Source organism: Chinchilla lanigera, unplaced genomic scaffold (assembly GCF_000276665.1).
Source record: "Chinchilla lanigera isolate Chin_1 unplaced genomic scaffold, ChiLan1.0 scaffold00007, whole genome shotgun sequence".
NCBI classification, from domain to species: Eukaryota; Metazoa; Chordata; class Mammalia; order Rodentia; family Chinchillidae; genus Chinchilla; species Chinchilla lanigera.
Genome location: NW_004955408.1, coordinates 4519670 through 4540613, shown reverse-complemented (window position 1 = coordinate 4540613; position 20944 = coordinate 4519670). Strand labels below are relative to the sequence as shown.

The window sequence follows — 20944 nt, the reverse complement described above, 5'->3', positions numbered from 1 at the left end:
AGATCCAGCCGGCAAGAAGTCTTCCAGGGCTGAGCCTTCGATACCAGGCCTCTTTCTATTTTCCGCCCGGTTTCATGGGATACTCTAGGCTCCTTGAAAATAGGACCTACAGTCTGGTGGAAGAAGACAGATTCTGCGTAAGTAGACAATTAAATGTATAAAATCAAGTGTCAAATGAGAACCACAGCAGAATTAAGGGCGTAAGGCATGCTAGAGTTGCTGAACTAGCTGAGGTCAGAGAAGGCCTCTCAAAAAAGTGACATCGAAGCAGAGAACTGAGAGAAACAAGACAATACACTAGATAGACGTGTGGAGAAGAGCATTCCTGGCAAAGAGAACAGCCACTGCGAGGCCCGGTGTGGGAGGGCGGCAGGATCTAAGCACAGCAAGAGTGCCCGTGTGCAGGGAGTGAGGTGCGTGAGGGAGAGGACAGCAGGGACCAAAATGTGATGGCCCTGTGGGTCTCAGGAAACACTGGGGGTTTGTTTTTAGGGTGGGAGAAGTCGAGGAGTCACGTGATTGGGCTTACATTTCCCAATAACCACTGCGGTCATGGCGTGGAGACTGGGTTGGGGAAGGCTGGGCTAGGTCCAAGGAGCAGAGTCTGGAGACCATGGCAGATGTGTGGCGGCAGCCAGGGTGCCGGACAGACTTGAGAAAGAGTGTAATCACTGCATCTATTTTTAAGGTAAGGCTGAAAGGATTTGGGATGTCTTAGCTGGAAAATGAAGGCAGGGGGAGAAGACTCAAGGATCAGCTCAAAGTTTTTGGTCTAGGAAAGTAAGACAAGAGAGCTTTCAGTTTTTGAGTAGAAAGAGCAGAACTGGGAGGTAGCTGTGAGAGCTGGTTTTGGACACTCAAATTTGAAATCCACATTAAGGACAAGGTGGATGGGATAGTTTTCTGTGGGCATGTGAACTGTATTTCAAGCCATGGGCTTCGATGAGATCAGTGGAGGGGGAGGTTTAGAAAAGAAAAGAAATCTAGGAGGGAAGCCTAGGACTCCGACAGAGAGATCTGCAAACAGAGCAGAGAAGGCTCAGCCAGTGCGGGTGGATGGAGGGAAGGGAAGCAAGCGATGGCCAGCACCTCCAGACGACGGCTCAAGTGCGGGTACAGTGCTGGCTCCTGTATTACTTAACAGCTAAGGAGTCCGTGTGGACCTTGTGAGCACAGTGTCAGCTTTGTGGATAAGGACTAAAGCCGGAGGGGAAATGAGGAAGTGGAGAAGGAGTCTGAGCCAGTGACGGAGGCAGGAAGAGGGAACCAGACAGAATACTGAAACTGCTGACTGAGAGGGGACCGAGGGGGTGACAGAACTGTCCCATTGAGGTGGAAGAAGAAATGGGTGCATGGAAAGGTTTGTGAGCAATATTCCGTCAATCCCAAGGAAGTGGGAAGGGGGGACCGAGGAAGGTCAGGGGAGGGGAAGGAAGAATGCCCATGGCCTGTCTCTCTTTACAGAAAGAAATCTGTCCCCGAGAAGGAGATTCCACCCAGCAGTGCCAGTGGGCGTCTGCAGTCAACGTGAGGAACCGGTACATCTACGTGGCCCAGCCGGTGCTGAGCAGAATCCTTGTGGTCGATGTTCAAGCCCAGAAAGTCCTACAGGTACGCATTTTGAAAGGAGGGAGAAAGACTCCAAATGCTGGGGCACCGCTGGCAGGGGCAGCATCACGTGCACTTCCTCACCGGGTGTGTATTGGGCACTCTGCATCGAGCACTGTTCTAGCACTTAGAAGTAGCCATGAACGACCATAGCAGGCCCCAGGCCTTAGATTCTCATCAGGAGCCAGAACCTAATCCAAACTTCCAGGAACTGTAAGTGAGAGGACTGTGAAAAAACAGATGAAATGTAACAGAGGAACCGTAAGACCACTTGAAGTTGGGCCGCGCTCTGGAGGTGAACGGAGTGCTAGATCTGAAAGCCGTGACCAGCAGGACAGACGGAGAGCGGTGTGCGGTAATGAGGCCAGGGGGAGCAAGGCAAGCTCATGGGAGAGGGACGTGCCCCGACCTACATTTCCTGTTGGCGAGAGGACGCAGGGAGTGGGGACTAAAGCCAGACAAGACAGCATGGCAGCAGCAGAGGTGGTGAGAAGTGACCAGACTCTAGATGGCTTTTAAACAGAGCCTAGAAGATTTTCTGATGCAGGAGTGTAAGTTTGAGAGAGTATCGAGGTGTTTGCTTGCTTGTCAGCTTGAGCATAGGATGATGGTGCCATCTACAGTGTGTAGCAGGCTGAATAATGGACCCCAAGATCCGCACCCTAGTCCCTGGAAGCTATGAACATCCATTGAGAGAGCATAAGGGGCTTCGTCGATGTGATGAAGGATTTTCACACCAGGAAATTAACCTGGATTATCTGGGTGGGTCTTAAGCGCAGTCACGAGCATGCTGATCAGAGGGAGCAGAAAGAAACTTGTGCCCCAGAATAAAGGGGTCAACGTGAGCTTGAAGCAAGATGGTGCACTGCTGGCGCTGACGGCAGAGGAAGCGGGCGTCAGACAAGGGATGCAGCCACAGAGGCCGGAAAAGGCAAGCAGGTTCTCCCTTGGAGCTGCGGGAAGGAGCATGGCGCTGCTGACACACTGCTTTTATCCCAGTGAAATCGATTTTGACTGTCTGGTCCGCAGAAGTGTAAGAGAATAGATCTGTGTTGCTTTGAGCCCCCAAATCAATGGTAATTTGTCACTGCGACCACATGGAACGAATACGCTATGGTAAAAGAGACGTTGGGCGGGCAGGGGGCAAAGCAGAGATCAGACTGGGGAGAAATTCGTTTGAAATGTTATTAGATAAATAAACAAAGACATCAAGAAAGCAGAAGGACAAATGGGTCTGAAGTCTAAAGAGAGGTCTAAGCCAAAGGCGTCAATTGGGTGACATCGGACAGAATCCCCCAGGGTGGTGGAGAAGGGACCAAGGTAGGGGGCCTGGGTCACTCCTACATTTAATGATCAGGAAGGAGGGAGCACGCCAACAAAGACGTCCAAGAAGGAGTGACCGGAAAGGCAGCAAGAAAATCAGGAGAGCTGCTCAGAGTGAGAGCGCGTCAAAGGTGAGCTAGCGGTTAGTGGTGTCAAACGCTGCTGGAGAGCATTTGCAGGACACGAAGACTGAGAACTGGCCACTGGGCTTGGCACCGCAGAAAGGACGACAGTGGTGAACATAGGTGCGCTGGAGGGGACCTGGGTTAGAACTGCTATGGAGCCGTTTTGTTGCGCAGGGAAATGAAGTAGATGAACGAGGCAGTCACTGAAAGCCAGTGCCAAGGGGACTTTTTTAGAGTAGGTAACATCACCGTGTGTGTCCATGGCTGGAAATATACATCCCGTCCGTCTCCACACACACACACACACACACACACACACACACACACACACACACACCCCGCATTGCTGAAGTAGGCAGGAGTCAGCGGACCCATGAGCTGGAGTCAGAGCCCGTGAGCTGCTAGCCTTTCCTGAAAGAGCGCTCTTCCACCAAGACAGCAGGAAGTGCAAAGTCTTCCATGCAAGGGGACATGGTGGGTGGTACTTAGATGAACTTTCATCTCGTTGCTTTTATTTTCTCAGTGAAACAAGGAAAACTGCCACTAAGGAGGAAGGTTTGAGGAAAGAGGCAAAAGTTAAATGTGGGATTGAGTGTACCAAGAGCACGGGATCGGGCTGCTGGGGGCAGCAGGGCCCCTGAGAGCCATGCACAGAGCTGCCACCAGCGCTCCGCTGCCGGGCGCAAGCTCATTGTGCGCAAAGGTTGGATATCAGCCAGGTTGTGGTTTCTCTTGGCAAATACCACAGAAGGTTTTCTGCCTATCTTTGTGTAATCGATTCTCCCCACCACAGAACACGCTTTGAATAATTTCAGTCCTCTGGAGTTTATTGAAGCTTGTTTTTATAACTGAGCTTATGATCGATACTGGTAAATGTTCCATGTGTATTCTGATGGCTAGGTGTGGTATTCTACGTATGTCGGTTATGTCACTTTGATTCATTGTACTGTTCAGGTCTCCTAGCCTTAGTGATTTTCTGTCTTCTTAGTCTATCAGCCGCTGAGAAGTGTGTTAAAATTTTCCACTGTGATGGGACATTTATCTATTTCTCAGAGTTCTGCCCGTTTTTTTCTCTGAAGTTATAGTATCTTTTGCTAGGAAGACTCTTATTCTTAGGAAAATGTGTATCTCTGCTAATACTGTTTACTTGAAAGTCTGTTTTTGCCTAATATTAGTAGAGCTAAATCAGATGTATTCTGATTAGCATTCTTGTATCATAATTTTTCCATCCTTGTACTTTCAGCCTTTCGATGTCCTTACAGTTAAGGTATTCACTCATAAAGCAATACATGGTAGACTTGGGGTTTTCTCTAGTTAAAGAATCTCAGTCTTATACTTGAAGTATTTCATCCATTTATACTTTATGTGCTTAATTATATAGTTGAGTTGTACCTACTGTCTTTTTACTGGACCTACATATTTGTACTGCTTTTTTCTCCTTTTGCCTTCGGATTCCCCCAACATTTTAATTCTATTTTACTGTCTATTATCTTGTTAAAGATTCACTCTTTTATGTTGTTATTAACACCAGAGGGTTGTAACATGCATCCTTGCATCAATACCAACACATACAAGTTGTCATTTCATTTCCCCAATAATGCTGGAACACTTTAACTTCTTTAACCCTGCTGTGTCTTTTGCATTATTATGATAACTAATTTTAATTCTGTATTTCACTGAATGCCACAAGACATATTACTTGAGTGAGCAATCATTAGTATTTACCCATATACCTACCTTCTAGTGCTCTTTTGCCAGAGTACAGAGGATCATTTTTTAATCATTTTGAAATTTCATTAAAATTTTTAATTTCATTTTTCACTTTTTAACACAATGCCTAGTGTTTTTTTTTATAGCAATAGCCTGCTGGCGAGAGTCTCAGGTTTTGTCTCTTTGAAAGTATCTATTTTCTCTTCATTTCTGAAAGTTATTCCCACCACGTGAAGAATTCTAGACTGGCAACTATTTTCTCTCAGCATTTTAAGATGTCGCCCGACGTCTCCCATTGTTTTTGACGATAGGCCAATTTTCAGTCTTGCTGATGTTCTTCTAAAGGTAATGCATCTCTCTCCTCTCTGCTTTTCAGATTTTTTTCCTTTGGTCTCAGCAGTTTATGTAGTACCTGGGTACGGTGTTCTTTGCGTTTATTCCGATTTGGGGTTGGCGGAGGTTCTTGAATGTGTGGATTTGTATTTATCATCAGGAAATCTCAGCAATTCTCCAAGTATTCTGCTGCCTCCCTCCTCTGTCTCTCTCTCTCTCTCTCTCTCTCTCTCTCTCTCTCTCTCTCTCCTTCTGGACTCTGTTTTAAAAAAAAAATTAGACCTTTCTCCTTCTGCTTCATTTTGGATATGTTCTATCAACCTGTTTTCTGCTGTGTCTCATATGGATTTAATAACACCTATTTATTGAGATCTTATTTCAGGTATTTCATTTTTCACTTTTTAAATTTCAACTTAATTTTCTGTCTATATATAAATTCTTAATTATCTTTTCATAGATCACCTGTTGGCCATTTACTGTTGGTTTACATCATATCATCTGCCTCTTACCCTGCCTAATCATTTTTTAAAGCCACACATTTTATATATAAAAATTGTAGAGACTTTAAATGACTGTCAGCCATCAGAAAGTATCTACCCCTTCTTCTGCCGGGCAGAGAGTAGAAACTGGGTCAGCTTAGAGCTTCCACAAGGCTCGGGCTGCCTCTCTGTCTGCCCTCATTGTGAGGCTTTCAAAGGAGAGCCTGCTAGTTTTACCAGGACCTCTCCCCTGCCAGATCTTCGCTCCTCAGAATATTAAAACTATGGGAAATTCTGTTCTGAACTTAAGAGATGTTGGTTTAACTGTTCACCCTTTCCTCCACACTGCCTCCAAACAGGAATGTGAAATCTGATAGGGGAAGATTAAGCAGAAAGGAAAAACAATAGCCTCTGTTCAGATTTTAGAGAAAGTTTGCTTGAAGAGAGTAGAAAAATGGAGTAGCTGGAAGAGAATGGGGAGTCAAAAAGGGCTTTTTTCTTTTTTAAGAGAACAAGACCCAGGCATGGTGGTACACTCCTGGAATCCCAGCATTCCAGTGGCTGAGGCTGGGCTAGACAGTGAGTTCAAAGCCAGCCTGAACTACATAGCAAGACCCTGTCTGGAAGGAAGGAAGGAGGGAGGGAGAAAGGCAGAAAGGAAGGAGGGAGGGAGGGAAGAAGGCAGGAAGGAAGGAGGAAGGAAGGAAGGAGGGAGGGAGGGAGGGAAGAAAGAAGGAAGGAAGTGGGGAGGGAGAGGAAGAGAGAGAAGCTAAAGCTGAGGTTCAGCTAATATTATTATGATGGTCTAAGCAGCTCTGGGAAGCAGAAGACCATGTTGGGTGCCAAAGCCTTTGGCAAAGGAAGGGAAGTAGCCTGGAAACTGGCTGGGAGGGAATCAGGTGGGCTCCCTGAACGGTACAGAGGATCAGAGTAGGTCAGGTCTAGAAAAACAGAAAGAGTCTCACCTTGAGACGTGGAGGGACAGGAGCTTTTAATTCGAGTGGGAAAGTAAAAGGACTCTTCAAATGGGATGGTGCAGGGAGACGAAACGTGTTTCAGTAACTAGCACTGCTGAGTCATGAGACGCTCGGTTCTGTGCATCCTACCTTGAGGGCATTAACGATGAATCACCCTATCGTCACCAGAGTGTAGAGGTTATTAGGAATCAGTACCAGGAGAAGGGTGTAGGAGGGGAGAATCAGGTGGGAGATACCAACCACAAGAAGTCAGGTGAAAGTGGAGAAGCCAGGGAGATGGGAAGTCGAAGGAAGAAAACATGTCTAAAATGAAATGATGAACTACAGGAAATCTTGTTGAATCGTGCGGAGAAGGATCACAACGTGATCTCCGGACTCGGCAGAGAGGACTGGGGCACTCCGATGGAGGGGACAGGATGCAAATTTGGTGGAAATGAGTCAAAAAGAAGTGAAAACAGCAGCTCCATAGATGAGTCCTTAGAGAAGTTCTGACCAGGTTGTGCAAAGATGGTTAATTTTTTTCACCCAACCAGAAAAGCTTCAATGTAGTTTGTTGAGATTGAAATTTTAGAAATTATGGTGACCAGGTACAAGTTCTGGTGGCTGGGGGGTGGGGCATAGAGGAAAAGAGTATTGAAACCAGGAAGGAGCTAAGAACGCCAGCTTTGGACAAAGCAACCATGTGGATGGATTTGAAGGCACCAAGCCTGGTGACGGAGTGAGTAATAGAAAAGATGACAGTGAATCCAGGTCAACATATTTAGTGAACAAAGGGAGTAACTGGGACACTGGCCAGTGAATGGCAACAGAAAGCCCTGGGGTTCAGGCCTTATGACATGAAAATTATTGAGTAAAGTTTTGGGACTTATACGACTACATGGTAAGAAGTTTTTTAAAAATAGCTTTCATCGTGTGACAGGGCCCCAGAAGAAGCTATGGCTTCCTCAGGCAGCAGAATTTCAGATTCTGCAGTTAAAGAGAATCTGCCTGATATTACCGTCTGAATCCCAAAGGCTTTAGCTTAAGGATGTGCCAAGAAAGAAGTTACTCAGAGTCTAACAAAGGTGAGAGAGGGGGTGAAAATGAACAAACTCGGAATCCACCTCAGAGGCGCTGGGAAAGGACGAATCCGGGACACAGAGCAGCGAGGGAAAGGTGCTGAGTGGGCAAAGGGACCTACAACTGTAGGAGGAAGAGAAACGGGACCCCTGGAGCTGGTTTCTGAGTGGTAAACGAAAAACCTCCGTGTTCAGGCTTTAGCCGAGTTAGTCTGGGTCCCTTCAAGTAAAAGATGAAAGAAAGTCCTTAAATGAGAGGATATTAAAGAGAGAGAGAGGACATTATTGACCAATTATAGGCCTCTGAGGATAATGCCGGCCAGAGGGGAGGCTTCTGCCCTGGCTTTCCAAGCAGGCAGCCCTGAGAGGCCAGCTTTCCACTCCCCGGGAATGACGGCCATGGACACCAAGCCCGGAAAAGGCCATCGCATCAGCTTCCACCACAAGGATGACCAACTTGTCGCTATTTTTTTTCAAGTCCATAGGTGTGGACCCCCTGCCGGCTAAGCTGTCCTATGACAAGTCGCATGACCAAGTGTGGGTTCTGAGCTGGGGGGACATGCACAAGGCCCAGCCACGCCTGCAGGTATGTGAAGCATGTGGAGGCTACACTTACCCTACACAAGCTGGGCCCTTCCTGTAAGACCAATGTCTCCTGCTTCCCTGGGCAAATATTCCCGTTTACCCTAAATATTTCCATAAGGCTCAAGGAGAAAGTAGGAAATGGCCTCAGGGAATTGCCCCCACCAGGCAACTAACAAAATATCATCAGCCAGGCCTACTTTAAAGACAGTAATACTGACGATGACATATTCTATTCCATGATAAGCCAGTCCCACCTCTCTTGGGCCAGTAACTCTGAGAACCAAGCAGGACCAGGCACTGGGGTCCAGGCAGGAAGAAGGGGGACACAGTTTTCTTCACCTTGGGCTGGGCAGGTGGGAAAATAGCAAGTCACAGATGCCGGCTGTCCTCATCTGTTTTCTATTGCTAAACCAAAATACCCAGGGCTGGGTACTTTACAGAGGAAAGATGTTTATTTTGGCTTGTGGTTTGTGTCCAAGATCAGGCAGCTACATCTGGTCAGCTTCTAGTAAGGGCCTCCTGCTGCATCTTTTTTTTTTTATTTTAAAGAGAAAAGAACAAAAACAAAGACAAAAATAAAACCACAAAAACTATTAAAAAATGATACAGAATTTCAAAACAAGATGATAGGAAATCTACAATGGTTATTGTATTACTTACGGTTATCTTCAAAGTAGTTGCTCAGCTTACCAAACACAAGCATGCAAGATTGATCAAACAATTAAACATGATTCTTTCAATAAACCAATAGAAATTAGTAGTGCAATTATCTTAGCTATCTTGTGTGTGTGTCTATATATATATATATATATATATATATATATTTCTCTTCTTTCTTATTTTTTCTTGTTCCCTCATCCCAGTTCTTCTTTCCTATTAAGCAGTTTCTTTCCCTTTCACAGTATCTATTCTCCCTTTCAGTTTTATTTACTCTTTCAAGTTCTTATACTAAGGAGACAATACAGTATTTACACATGCAGGTCTGATTTATTTCACTTCTGAGTATGGTCTCTAGTTGCATCCATCTACCTATAAAAGCCTCGAGTTTATCTTTCTTTATAGCTGAGTAATACTCCATTGTATAAAAATACCACATTTTTCTTATCCACTCCTCAATTTCCCACTGCATCTTGTCCATAGGAGAGATGTGGGTAGGAGGAACACACAGAAAAATCCCATGTGCAAGACAGTGAGAAGGGCCAGGTCCCCTTTATAACAACGTGCTCTCATGACAACAAGCCATTCCCATCAGAGCTCATTAAGCCCTCCAGGAGGATGGAGTCCCTATTACCCAATTACCTCATAGAGGTCCCACCATCCCTCAACCCCACTACATCAGGGACGATGCCTGAACATTTTTGAAACAAAAGTACATTTACTAGGTGTCCACAGTGTGCCAGAAAAGTTAAGCAATTTGTCTGTTGTCCAGCCCAAGCAGTGTGGCTGCGCAGGTTGGCTGGGCATTCAGACCCCTGTCCTTTACTTACTGCTCCCCGGGATGAGCTTAGGCTCCACAGACCTGGGGCACACCTTCCTCTGCCAGCCAGGGAAGGTCAGCCACACCCTGCACTGTGTGTGCCTGACCCAGCGCTTCTCAGGAGGAAATCATGAGAGGAATAAGCCCTGCGTAAAGTGACTTGAGTGGCTGTTTGCTTGATTTTCTCCAAGAGATTTCTAGATGTTCAGGAGAGGAACTCTTCCATTACAGACAATGGATGACTTGGGCCAACAGAGTTTAATTCTCTCTCAGAAACCCAGCTGAAGGGAACTGCAGAAGGAGACAGTCGTGCTCTGTTTCCAAAACTGGTGGACAGCCAGGAGACCAGGGTCACAAGCAGCTCCCTCCTAGGCACTGACCTCCTGCCTACCTCCTGCTAGACCAGGCAAGACACGACTGCACCTCTGTCAGCTGAGGCTACAGTCACCCACGTGTGTACCAACCAGTCCCGGGTCCCCGTAATAACTCATCAGAGGGTCTAAAAACCATGGCAAGTCACCCCAACAGAGTGTATGTTCAGAGAAATAGAGCTCCTGGAAGGACCGATCAAAAATGCTAAGAAAGCACTTAAAGGAAACTCAAGGAGAAGGCCCACCAAAGAGAACAAAGGTTTTATTGTTTTGTTTTGTTCTTCAACTAAAAGGGAACAAAAATATCAAAACTGCAGAAGATGAGCTAGAAGAATGCATGTTTCCTACTGATCCCCACCCCCACCCCAAAAAATAGCCTGAAAGAAAGAACAAAAAATATCTTTCTGAAAACACAGAGCAAACATCTGACAAGACTGAAACGTGACCTAGGAACCATAGAAGGTTAGAGAAAGAAAAGGTCACAGTGAAACGGAACCTAATATTAAATTTGGAATGAAAATTCCAAATTCAAGAAACTTAAGCAAGGGGCTGGGGATTTAGCTCAGCGGCAAAGCGCCTGCCTGGCAAGCGCAAGGTCGTGAGTTCGGTTCCCGGTACCGGAGAAAAAACCAAAAAAAAAAAAAAAAAAGAGAGGACTTTCCTGATAATGCATAAGAAACTTAAGCATGTAGACTAACAAGATCTACAGGTTCTAGTCTACATTGCTGTGTCCTTCTTAGTAAAATTCTAGGACTCCCAGAAAAAAGAGGAAATGTAAGGGAAGATCTTTCAGGGCAGAAAGAACAAGTTACCTATAAAAGACAAAACAGTCAGGTTGGCATTGAACTCATCCATAATGACAGGTGGAAGACCATGGCCTCACATCTGCACACCAAGAGGATGAAAGGCCTGAAATCCACGAGTCCTAGCCCAGCCAAGGCATCATTTACACACCCAGTCAAAAGAAAGATAGAAGGGTGGGCGAGAACAGGGAGGCTATATTGCTCACTGAATACACTGAAGAAAGACACTAGACAAACATCTGGTCAACCCCGTCAGAGACATCAAGACAGTGAGAAAAAGAGAAACAAGCATTCTTGGACTGAGAGGAAGATTTTAAAAAAGGATAAGGAAAGACTGGAAAGGTACACAGTGCTGCTAAATAAGGAGAGGCTAGAAAGAAATTCTGATGTCAAGGTGTGAAAAATGATGATAAGTTATTTTAATAAACATAAAACTAAGGGGTGAAAGTTAGGAGGATAAAGTAAAAAGTGCTCAAAACTCTCTTTACTGGAATGAGAGAAGATATAGAGCATGTTAAGGAGTGAATAGCTCATTATTCTAAATGTGACAAACTAAATTATGAAGAGCAGAGATGATCAGACTGGGCTTTCAAAAAGAAAACTTTTTACAAAGGACACAATAAAACAAAGTGATAATAAAAACTCAGATGCAGAGGTGTGAGTCTAGTGATACAAAGACACCCATGAGAGGGAACATGAATATCAGACAAGGTGGAATTTGAGATTAAAGGCTCTGGAAAGCAAGAGTGATTATATGATACGAAAAGCTGATGGGTCAAAAAACATAGCTAAGTACATAAGAGTGATTACCTGCAATAACAACTTAATTTAAAATGGACTTAGATTATACCTACCAAGGAGACAAAATAATGACATAAAAAAGTATCCATACTGTACCAACAGAAAGCTGAATTTAATACTTTTTTTTGTCTTTTTGAGACAGGGTCTGGCTATGCAGGTTAGGCTGGCCTTGAGCTCACTTTGTAGCCCAGGCTGGTCTCAAACTTGCAACGATCCTCCTGCCTCAGCCTCCTGAATGCCTGGATTACAGGTTTGCATCGCCACGCCCAGGTCCTAAATTTAATACTATATGGAAGACTTTTTGTGTGCCGAATACGATTTTTTTCACCTGTCCACATATGTAAAAGTGTATCATTAATCATAAAAAAATTTTAAAATATTTGTAGAATTAGATGTTATAGGTTATATTACCTGATAATTAGAAATAATTAAAAGGCAACCCATTAAGAAAACACTCCTCAATAGCTATTATATCAAAAGCAATTTTAGAAGAGACTACTTCACATCAAAACAATAGGAACACTGAAAAATCTGTATGCAAGGAGTATTTGCAAAGGAACCCTGCAAAGGAAGTGTTTGTGTTAAGAAATTAGAAAAAGAACAAGGTGTTAAGAAAGAATAAGAACTGACATTAGTAGGAAACAAAACAAAAACAGAATAATCCCTCACAACACTAGTAAAGAAGAAAGAATAAAAATAGACAACATGAGAAATGAGACAGAATATTTTTGCAGATATAAGAGAATGAAAATAGTTAAAAATAAATACGACCTCACAGCTCTGGAGTGGAAAATTTTTAAACCTAGAAGAATTGCATGCTTACAAAATGCAAAACCAGGCTGGCGATATAGCTCAGTGGCACAGCGCCTGTCTGGCAAGCACAAGGTTCTGAGCTCGATTCTCGGAACCAAAATGCAAAAACAAAAAAACAAAAACCTGACCTCAGAAAAGGAAAATTTCAAATAGAACAATTACCATAGCAGATATTTTTAAGAGTAAAGATCGACCATTAAAAATGTACAGCTGAATTTTATTGAGGCTTCAAAATACAGATAATTTTAAGTTTGTTGGAACTGTCACAGACCATAGGAGAGAAAATGCGTAGCACCCTAGCCAGTTTAGTTGTAATTATAAAAACTAATTAAAAATAGTATTTAAAGAACCATAAATAAAAATCAATAAAGAACTATAAATTAATCTCACCTACAAATACAGAAGCAAAATTCTAAACACATATTGGAAATAGAGTCAGGGAATGCACCTCAGGAACCCCGGCAGGACCAAGGATACAATGAAGGTTTATTCTCAGTAAACCAGTGTACGTTCATAACACCCACAAATTAAAAAAGGGGGAAAAAGATATTTTCATTTAAAGTTCAAAAGACACTTAATTAAGTAGACATTCTTGATAAAAATCCTAAACACAGGAATGACAAAAATTTCTTAAATATAATAAATATCCTTAAATCCAATAGCAAAACAACTTAACATGTGGGATGAGAAAATGATGACCATCACCACTATAACCGGATGTCTAGGAAATGGTTTATACCACCAAAACTTAAAGTTTACCAAAAAATAAGGTTTAAATAAATTTACCTCCATCGCTAGAGGTTTGCATTAAGGAAACCAGTGTCAGCAGACACCGCCTGGCAGCGTTAACTGGCGCAGCCTTTGTGATGAGCCCTGGGAAATATGAACCAAAGCCTGCAAAGAATGTTTCCTTCCCCAACGATCTTGACTTCTCAGAATGTATCCAGAGGCTGTGCAAAGATTTAGCCGCAGCATCATCAGCCACTACACTGTTTATATTAGCAAAATGTTAAAAACAACCTAATATTCTTTCCAACCATGGCGACCTTAAGGGATTTATTCAGATTTGCTCTCACTGCACACAGAAATGTGTATAAATGAGGCTTGTTACACTGAGGCCAGCTTGGGATATAAACATTCGGTACCCTCTCGACTTCCGCCTGCCCAGCCTGCTTCTGCCACCCTCTCCCCGGCCCAGCTGCTGGCGGCCTCCCAGTCTGTTCCCTCTGGACACCTTCTTGCCCCTCCTCTCCCAGTGTCACTTCTGAACCGGCTTCATCCTCCCATCCAAAGGAGATGCCCAGCCTTCCTGTGCCCAGCCTTACAGCCACTGGCATCGCCCAACACTCAGGCATATATGTGTATTTCCTGAGCCAAGCCCACGGGAACCTGGGGCTTAACAGTTCTCTTTCGGACACATGTCCAAAAGGGAGACTTGCCAGGATACGAGACGAGGCTGAGAAGGAACAGGGCCTCTGAGAAGCCAGGCTGACATGCCCACATCCGCTCGATGGCCCGCAGTACTGAGTTTTGATGAAGTCACCTCTGAATAGGGGGTGTCAGGGCAGTGAAGCGTGAGCGACGCTGACCGATGACAGCCTGTAATTTTCCAACTCTATTATAAGCCGAAAGGACAGCCTGGTATCAGCTATGATTGTGTGCCGCCTTGGAATCCTCTGGCATTTTCCCTCAAATGCTCTAAGATCAGTTTCCTAATGTACATCTGTTCTTAATACCTAGTTCTATCAGTTTTTCTCCCAAGGAATTGCCACCCCAGTGTCATTTGGCCATTAAAAAAAAAAAAAGAGAGAGAAAGAATCACAGGAAAATAACCCAGTGCAACTTTAGAGCTGCTCCAAGACTGAAAATCACAGTACACCTCCATCCACTCCAGCACACTGCCTGGAAAAAAGACTCAGACTTGCCTGAGGAGGAAGGGCAGGTGCTGTTTGTTTTGTCGTGAAAGTAAAAGCCAGAGGCAGCCCCGTTCCTGTGAAGCAGAAGTGTGGACAACTCCCGGGCTATGTGAGTGGGAAGCCTACACCTGAGACCCCCTCACCTGCAGGCCCAGCCCCGGGCTGCAGAAGTTGGGACCCTCCATTCTGCATACACAGCTACCAAATCATCACCAAGAAAAACAGCTCAGCTTCCTGTGCAGGGGCCAGGACCTGCCCATCCTGCCCTGGTCCTTAGCGCCTGTGGATTAGAAAGCCACTGCAGGGGAAGGTCTGCCTGTTTCCAGGAATGGCCTAGAACTTGAATGCTGATTGATGAGTATGTGCAGAGGGCAGGGGACAGGCCACCCTCGGCACCCCAGGCCACTCTGGTCCTGTCTGGCCTTACACACCACCCAGCTCTGTCCTGACACACACAAACAGAGCAGGGGATGGCTCTGGCCACCCCGTCCAAGGCCCCAGTGAAGAAAGCACTACCTCTAGGGAAACAGAAGCACACTCAGTTTGTGCAAAGCACCAGGCCCAATTCCTTAGTTTTCACTGCGAGTCCCTTTGTGAAGCCAGAGCCTCCCTAGCATTCTAATTACAAGACACCAAGCGGCAGGAGCAGCATCTGAGTGTCAGCCTGGCGCGAGTCTGGCCTTCTCTAATCCATTCCGAAGAAGGCAGAGATTCCCAACAAGCTGGCCCAGGCACCTGGCACTTAATGCAAATAAATGCCCAGGAAACAGTTCCACCACTTAACATTTTAATTATTCAACACACTCTCCCTTTTGCCCCCAAGGTGGCCTCAAAATTGAAAAGGTAGACTTCCCTGGGCGGGAGGAAGTTGTCTCTGAAACATCAGAGTGATGTTTCCATTCGGGGGACCTCAAAAGCCCGACACCATCCGTCAGTCCCAGTCTGCCACCAGGGGGCCGATCCGGCAGGAGAGAGTGCCCGGGCCTCCTCTCCTATCCACCACCCCTTCCCTTCCTGCCTCTGACATTCCCAAGCAGCCCCTGCATGGCTCCTGTCCCTTGCCTGAGACCGGTGTAGCCACCGTCTCTCTCCGAGCACCCCTCTGGGGCTCCACCCTGGAGCATGCAGGTGTCTCCAGGTGTCCCCCACCTGGCAGGCCCTCGCAAGGACCTGCTCTGCATTGTAGGTGATCACAGAAGCCAGCACTGGCCAGGGTCAGCACCTCATCCGAACACCGTTCTCAGGAGTGGACGATTTCTTCATTCCGCCAACGAACCTCATCATCAACCACATCAGGTGAGCCTGGCCCCCATACCACTAAGCGCTCCATGCCTGGCCCAGCCCTGCCACGGCCGCCCTGCCCGGTGGGGCAGGCCCCTTCCTCCCTCTCCCCACTCCTCCTCTACAGGCTTCAGACTCCACAGAAAGGGGTGGAGAAATGAATCCATCTCTGGCAAAGCAGACCCAGAGCCTAGTCCTCACTGCTCAGCACCTCCGTGGTAGTTGGGCGGTGCCCACCTCCTGACACATCCAGGGGCCTGGTGATGTCCGGAAGTCTCACGCTCCAGGCGAAGGCCACAGAGGAAAGAAGGAACCAACAGTGGCTAACCAACATCCTGTTCAGTAGACACAAAAACCTAGTGGAGGTGGTCCGGACTCACTTTACAAGTGGGGACACTGAGGCCCAGAGAGTGAAGACGCCAACCAAAGTTACACAGGCGTGACCTGTCAGAGTGAGAAAAGGTAAACCCAGGTCTTCCTTCAGGCTCCCATTCTGCCCCATTCCCAGCCAACCACCACCCACGGTTCCTCCAGGTGCCCCCAGGACATCTGAGCAGGGCCCACGAAGAGCCAAGGCCTCCTGAGGCCGTGGTTTGCCTCCATCCAAAACAGCAACCCAACAGTAACCGCCATGGCCTCGAGTGCAGCCGCTCCCCTCCCTCGCCCCTCCCTACTTGTTTCAGAAGCCCTAAGATTTTCTGTGAAGTTGTCCCTGCCAGCACAGTGAGCTGCCCCCCGAGTCCCCAGACCCCGAGATCTCACGGCAGGGCTGTCTCGCTCTGGCCACACTCTGGCTCTTGAAGGTCGCTGTAAAGACGCTCCTGGAGGAAGGAAGCAATTTGCCCACTCTGAGGTACAGCTTTTCAGAGAAAATTATGGAAGAGATTTCTCCTACGCCTTTAGGGGACCAGCACCAACAAGCCTTTGAGAGCAAGGGACTCGGGTGCAGGCTCTCTAGGTCCGAGGGAAGTCGGACCTGGAGTCAGAGCTTTCAGAACTTGTAAGCGCCTCCCAGGAGTTTCAGAATCCCAGGTGTCAGTGAGGACCACCCGCTTGAGCTGCTCGAGCAGAGTCGCTGAGGCTCAGGCAAGCAGCTGGGCACAGCCGCTGCAGCCAGCAAGGCCGCGTAGCGGCTCCGGGCCACCCGGCTCCCTAGGTGGATGCTCTCCTCAGCCCCACCCAGGAGTCTTCCTTCCTGTGTGAACGGTGCCATGGAAGAGACAGCGCTCACTCAGGGTGAAGGCGTGGGTAGGAAGTCTACCTCCCCAGCTGTACCGTTGTCCTCCCACCCTGACCTGCTCGTTCACCCAGGAAACAGCTGAGCTAGAGGACGCCTCTCTGTCCTCGTAGCAGGTAGTAGGGGCAGGCTTCTCACGTCCTTCTGCTCATGCTCACACTGCAGCCCGGGTCCACCAGCCCTAGCTTATGCAAGCCCAAGGGAAGCAGATTTGAAGGCATCCCCACGGGAAAACCCGCTGACGGCCTTGTACCCTTCTTTAAAAACCACTGCTAGTCAGCCACAGCCATCTTAGCTACTTGGGAGGCAGAGGTAGGAGGATCACAAGTTTGAGCCCAGCCTCAGCAACTTAGTGAGACTCTATCTCAAAACAAAAAAAAAATTAAAAATAAAAATAAAAATAGGCTGGGGATATAGCTCAGTGTGAAGGCCGTAGGTTCAATTCCTAGTACCACAAAAATAGATGGTAGATACCATGTTTCCCTGAAAATAGGACGGAGGTGGAAAATAATCAGCCTTGAAAATTAGAGATCAAATATGCCAGCCCCAACCCACCTATCCTTGCCTTACCCGCCTTACAGAGGAGCCACTGAGCAAGAGAAATAGTGAGAGCAGGTCAGGCAAGGACAGGCCTACTTTCCAGACAGGTCTTATGGCAGGGGCTATGGCTCACTGGTAGAGCTCAGCACACACAAGGCCCTGGGTTCACCCCCAACAGTGAAAAAAAAAAAAACCCTTAAGACAAGTGCATACTTAAGAGCATGAGTCCAGGAACATCTGTCACTGAATCGACTCAGCCTGACCTCATAGGCAATTTGGTTAGGAGGCCATCCCTGCAGAACGGTAGGTCTTGTTATCAGATGATGAGATCACTGACAGATCATGATAAAGGAAAGGTAAGGGTTTAAACATTTAGGAGAGTGAGGCACCTCTGGCCCTGGAAGAGGCCTCCTGCTCTCTGACCTCCGTTTTTCTGCCCCCAGGTTTGGCTTCATCTTCAACAAGTCTGAGCCTGCGGTGCACAAAGTGGACCTGGAGACACTGATGCTGCTCAAGACCATCGGCCTGAGGCGCCACGGCTGTGTGCCCGAGGCCATGGCGCACACCCACCTGGGCGGCTACTTCTTTGTCCAGTGCCAACAGGACAGCCCCGGCCCCAGGCCCCCACAGCTGCTCATCGACGGGGTGACAGACTCGGTCCTGGGTCCCAACGGTGACGTGACAGGGACCCCGCACGTGTCCCCTGACGGGCGCTTCATCGTCAGCGCCGCCACCCACAGCACCCGGCTGTACGTGCAGGAAGTCACGATGCAGGGTGAGATCCGGACCCTCTATGACCTGGAAATAAGCCGAGGCATCTCAGACTTGGCCTTCCAGCGCTCCTTCACCGAGGGCAATCAGTACAACGTCTACGCCACTCTGGAGACTGCGCCGGACCTGCTCTTCCTGGAGCTGTCCACAGGGAAGAGGGGCGTGCTGAAGAACTCCAAGGAGCCGCCTGCGGGGCCGGCCCAGCCCTGGGGGGCACCCCGCAGAGTCCTAAGGGACAGCGGGCTGTTCGGACAGTACCTGCTCACACCTGCGCAGGAGTCTCTGCTCCTGATCAGCGGGAGGCGAAAGGCGCTGCGCTGTGAGGTGTCCGGGGTGAAGCAGGCCGCGGCGGCGGTGTGGGTGGGCGAGGTATGAGGGCGCCCCGGCCTGGCAGCACCGCCCAGTCCCGCCACCACAGCCCAAGCCGGCACGCTGTACATTTTCACAGACAAAAGCAAAACCCCGTATCCGCTTTGTGGTTCAACACTGGTCTCCTTGCAAGTTTCCTAGTTTAAGGTCTGCGCCGCTCCAGAGACTGGGGGCTTCTCGTTAGGAAGTGTGAGTTTCGCCTTGAGCTGCGATGAGAACACTGGTGCTGGGTAAGGGAGTCCTTGCTGTGCCAGGCGGCCCGCTGCGTCACCTGGGGACGCTTCGGACCGAGACAGCCTGTGCCCAGGCTGACGCTCCTGGGGGTTGCCTTCACGCGTCTTTGTCCTGTCCCGCAGATTGGGAAGCAGCGGCCCGAAGCAGGGCTGAGCCAGCGGCCTCTCCCTTCCTCCCTGTGGTCAAGGCCCTCGCCCTCGCTCATGCTCCGGACCTCTCTTCCCCTCTAGGCTGCTGCTTGCTTTCCTTTCCATCTGACTTGTCGTGCAACACGACTCCACTTCGGGGGACGGGGAAATCACTCGCTTTATTTTGGGAATTTTTGATTAAAAACTAATTTTTTATAATCTCAAATGCTAGTAAGCAGAAAGACGTTCTTCGAGGTTCAGCTGGATTCTTCCTGCCTTAGGCCACGTCTCCGAGGGTCACAGCTGCACGTTCCACGGCCAGAAGGACAGTGGTCATCCAGCCACAGTGGCCTGCTCTGCCATCGCCGCCCACTCCCCGAATGCAGGTCAAGTCACCGCATTGCTAAAGACGCTGTCCTTTGTGGGGTCCCGGAGAGACCAAGACAAGCCCTGCGTGCCTGCTCCTCACCATGGAAAGGGGACATTTCATTGGTCAGGCCCCGTACCCCAGATTCAGGGCAGACTAGTGCTGCGTGACAAAGGCAGGCAGCTCTAAGCTCAGTAGAAGCTTAGAGAAGAGGACAAGGACACGAATGTCCCTCCGGGCTCGGGAGGCCATACCTTGTAGAGCTGGATTTCTTTTCTGCCTGTGGGCCTGGCTCTTGTCACTGCTGCCCCAGCCCTGCATCAGCACCGCATCTGCTTTCTGGCCTGATCACTCTGGAAGCGCAGGGGGTTAGGAGAGATAGTCCGGCCCCCAACGCCGCAGCTAATTCAGCCACCGTCACCTGCCAGGGTTGCTGTGACTCTGCAGACATGGACTGTATCACCCTCAACATACCCAGCTCCGCTCCCACCGCCCACGCCGCCTGCCCCCTCCCCAGTTCCCCCACCCCAGCCACACCTCTCCTGTGTCGCCTGTCTTTTGGGCCACCAGGTACCTGTCCCATATGACTCCCAGGAGTGTGCCTATACGTGTATGTTCACACTGTTGTTTTTCTAAGGTAAGACATGCAGACACAGATTGGGAATACTGACCTCCAAAGCTGGCGTAGAAGGATAGCACATCTCACCTTTTTTTTTTCCAACCTCAGTATCTTAATATATTAACTCCCAAACTCCCATGTTTAACACTGAAATTCTCCAGTGTTCACGAACTTCTCCCTTTGGTAAAATTGTGTGAGCCCCTGATAGAAGACAAGTCTCTGAGCCTAAAGGAGGAAGACCTCGCTCCCCAACTATGAGGCCAGAGCATCAGACCCTCTGCGTCGCAGGATTCCGAGGGAAAAGACCAAGCCCATCCAAACTGGCCGTTTAGACAGGGAGTACCAGCGCCAGTCCCCACACTAGCCTCCTCCGCACTGCCCCTTCTGTCTCTGAGTGTGCCTGGGAAGCACGTCTGCCTGTGCCCTGTCCTTATGGTAAAGAGGACCAGAGACAGTAGCTGCCGTAGGTCCCCGGCCTGCATGAGGGACAAAACCGAGTCAGCATACGAAATCGCGGGCTTACAGTCTGGTTCAGCACTGCAGGAACCCAGTCCCAGGATGCAGTCACAAAAGCAGGACAGTTTTCCAGCCCTGAAGCCAGTGGATCTTCCGCAATGGGAAGCAGGGAACAGTAGGCCAGACCTGCCGGCCCTTCTTCCCACACTGCAGCCCCAGAGGAGGCTCCTGAGCACAGACTGAAAGCCCCCAGGGGAGGGGACATCACCACAGGTGGGTCTCCCCTAGCAACCCAGCAAGTGGCCCTGCTGACAAAGATTAACAGCTAACAGCTCGCGTTACTAAAGAAAGGCTGATTTACCCAAAGAATCACCTAACAGCTACTTACATACACCTAATCAGTAACTGTGAAATACAACTGATTTCACAAAAATTCAACAGTTCTTTTTTTCCCCAGAATAACGAACACAAGTAGTATGACCCTGCGGCAACATGAAAGCTTTGAAACGGAGGCTCCTGCTCTCTTTCTAGCTGAGCGGGCAGGGCTCTGCATGAAGGCTCTA

General features: G+C 48.2%; 1 protein-coding gene across 2 annotated transcripts in view; it reads left to right on the top strand.

Annotated features, from left to right (window-relative positions):
• Fstl4 (follistatin-like 4) overlaps positions 1-18692 on the top strand; it is a 376776-nt gene extending 358084 nt beyond the window's left edge. For both annotated transcript variants that reach the window (XM_013508431.1, XM_005376123.2), the window contains 4 exons: positions 1465-1611; positions 8092-8199; positions 15566-15675; positions 17881-18692. In XM_013508431.1, coding sequence (XP_013363885.1) covers positions 1465-1611; positions 8092-8199; positions 15566-15675; positions 17881-18583 — 1068 coding nt within the window. In that variant the 3' untranslated portion in view covers positions 18584-18692. The remainder of the gene's footprint in view (positions 1-1464; positions 1612-8091; positions 8200-15565; positions 15676-17880) is intronic.
• Positions 18693-20944: the final 2252 nt, after the last annotated feature.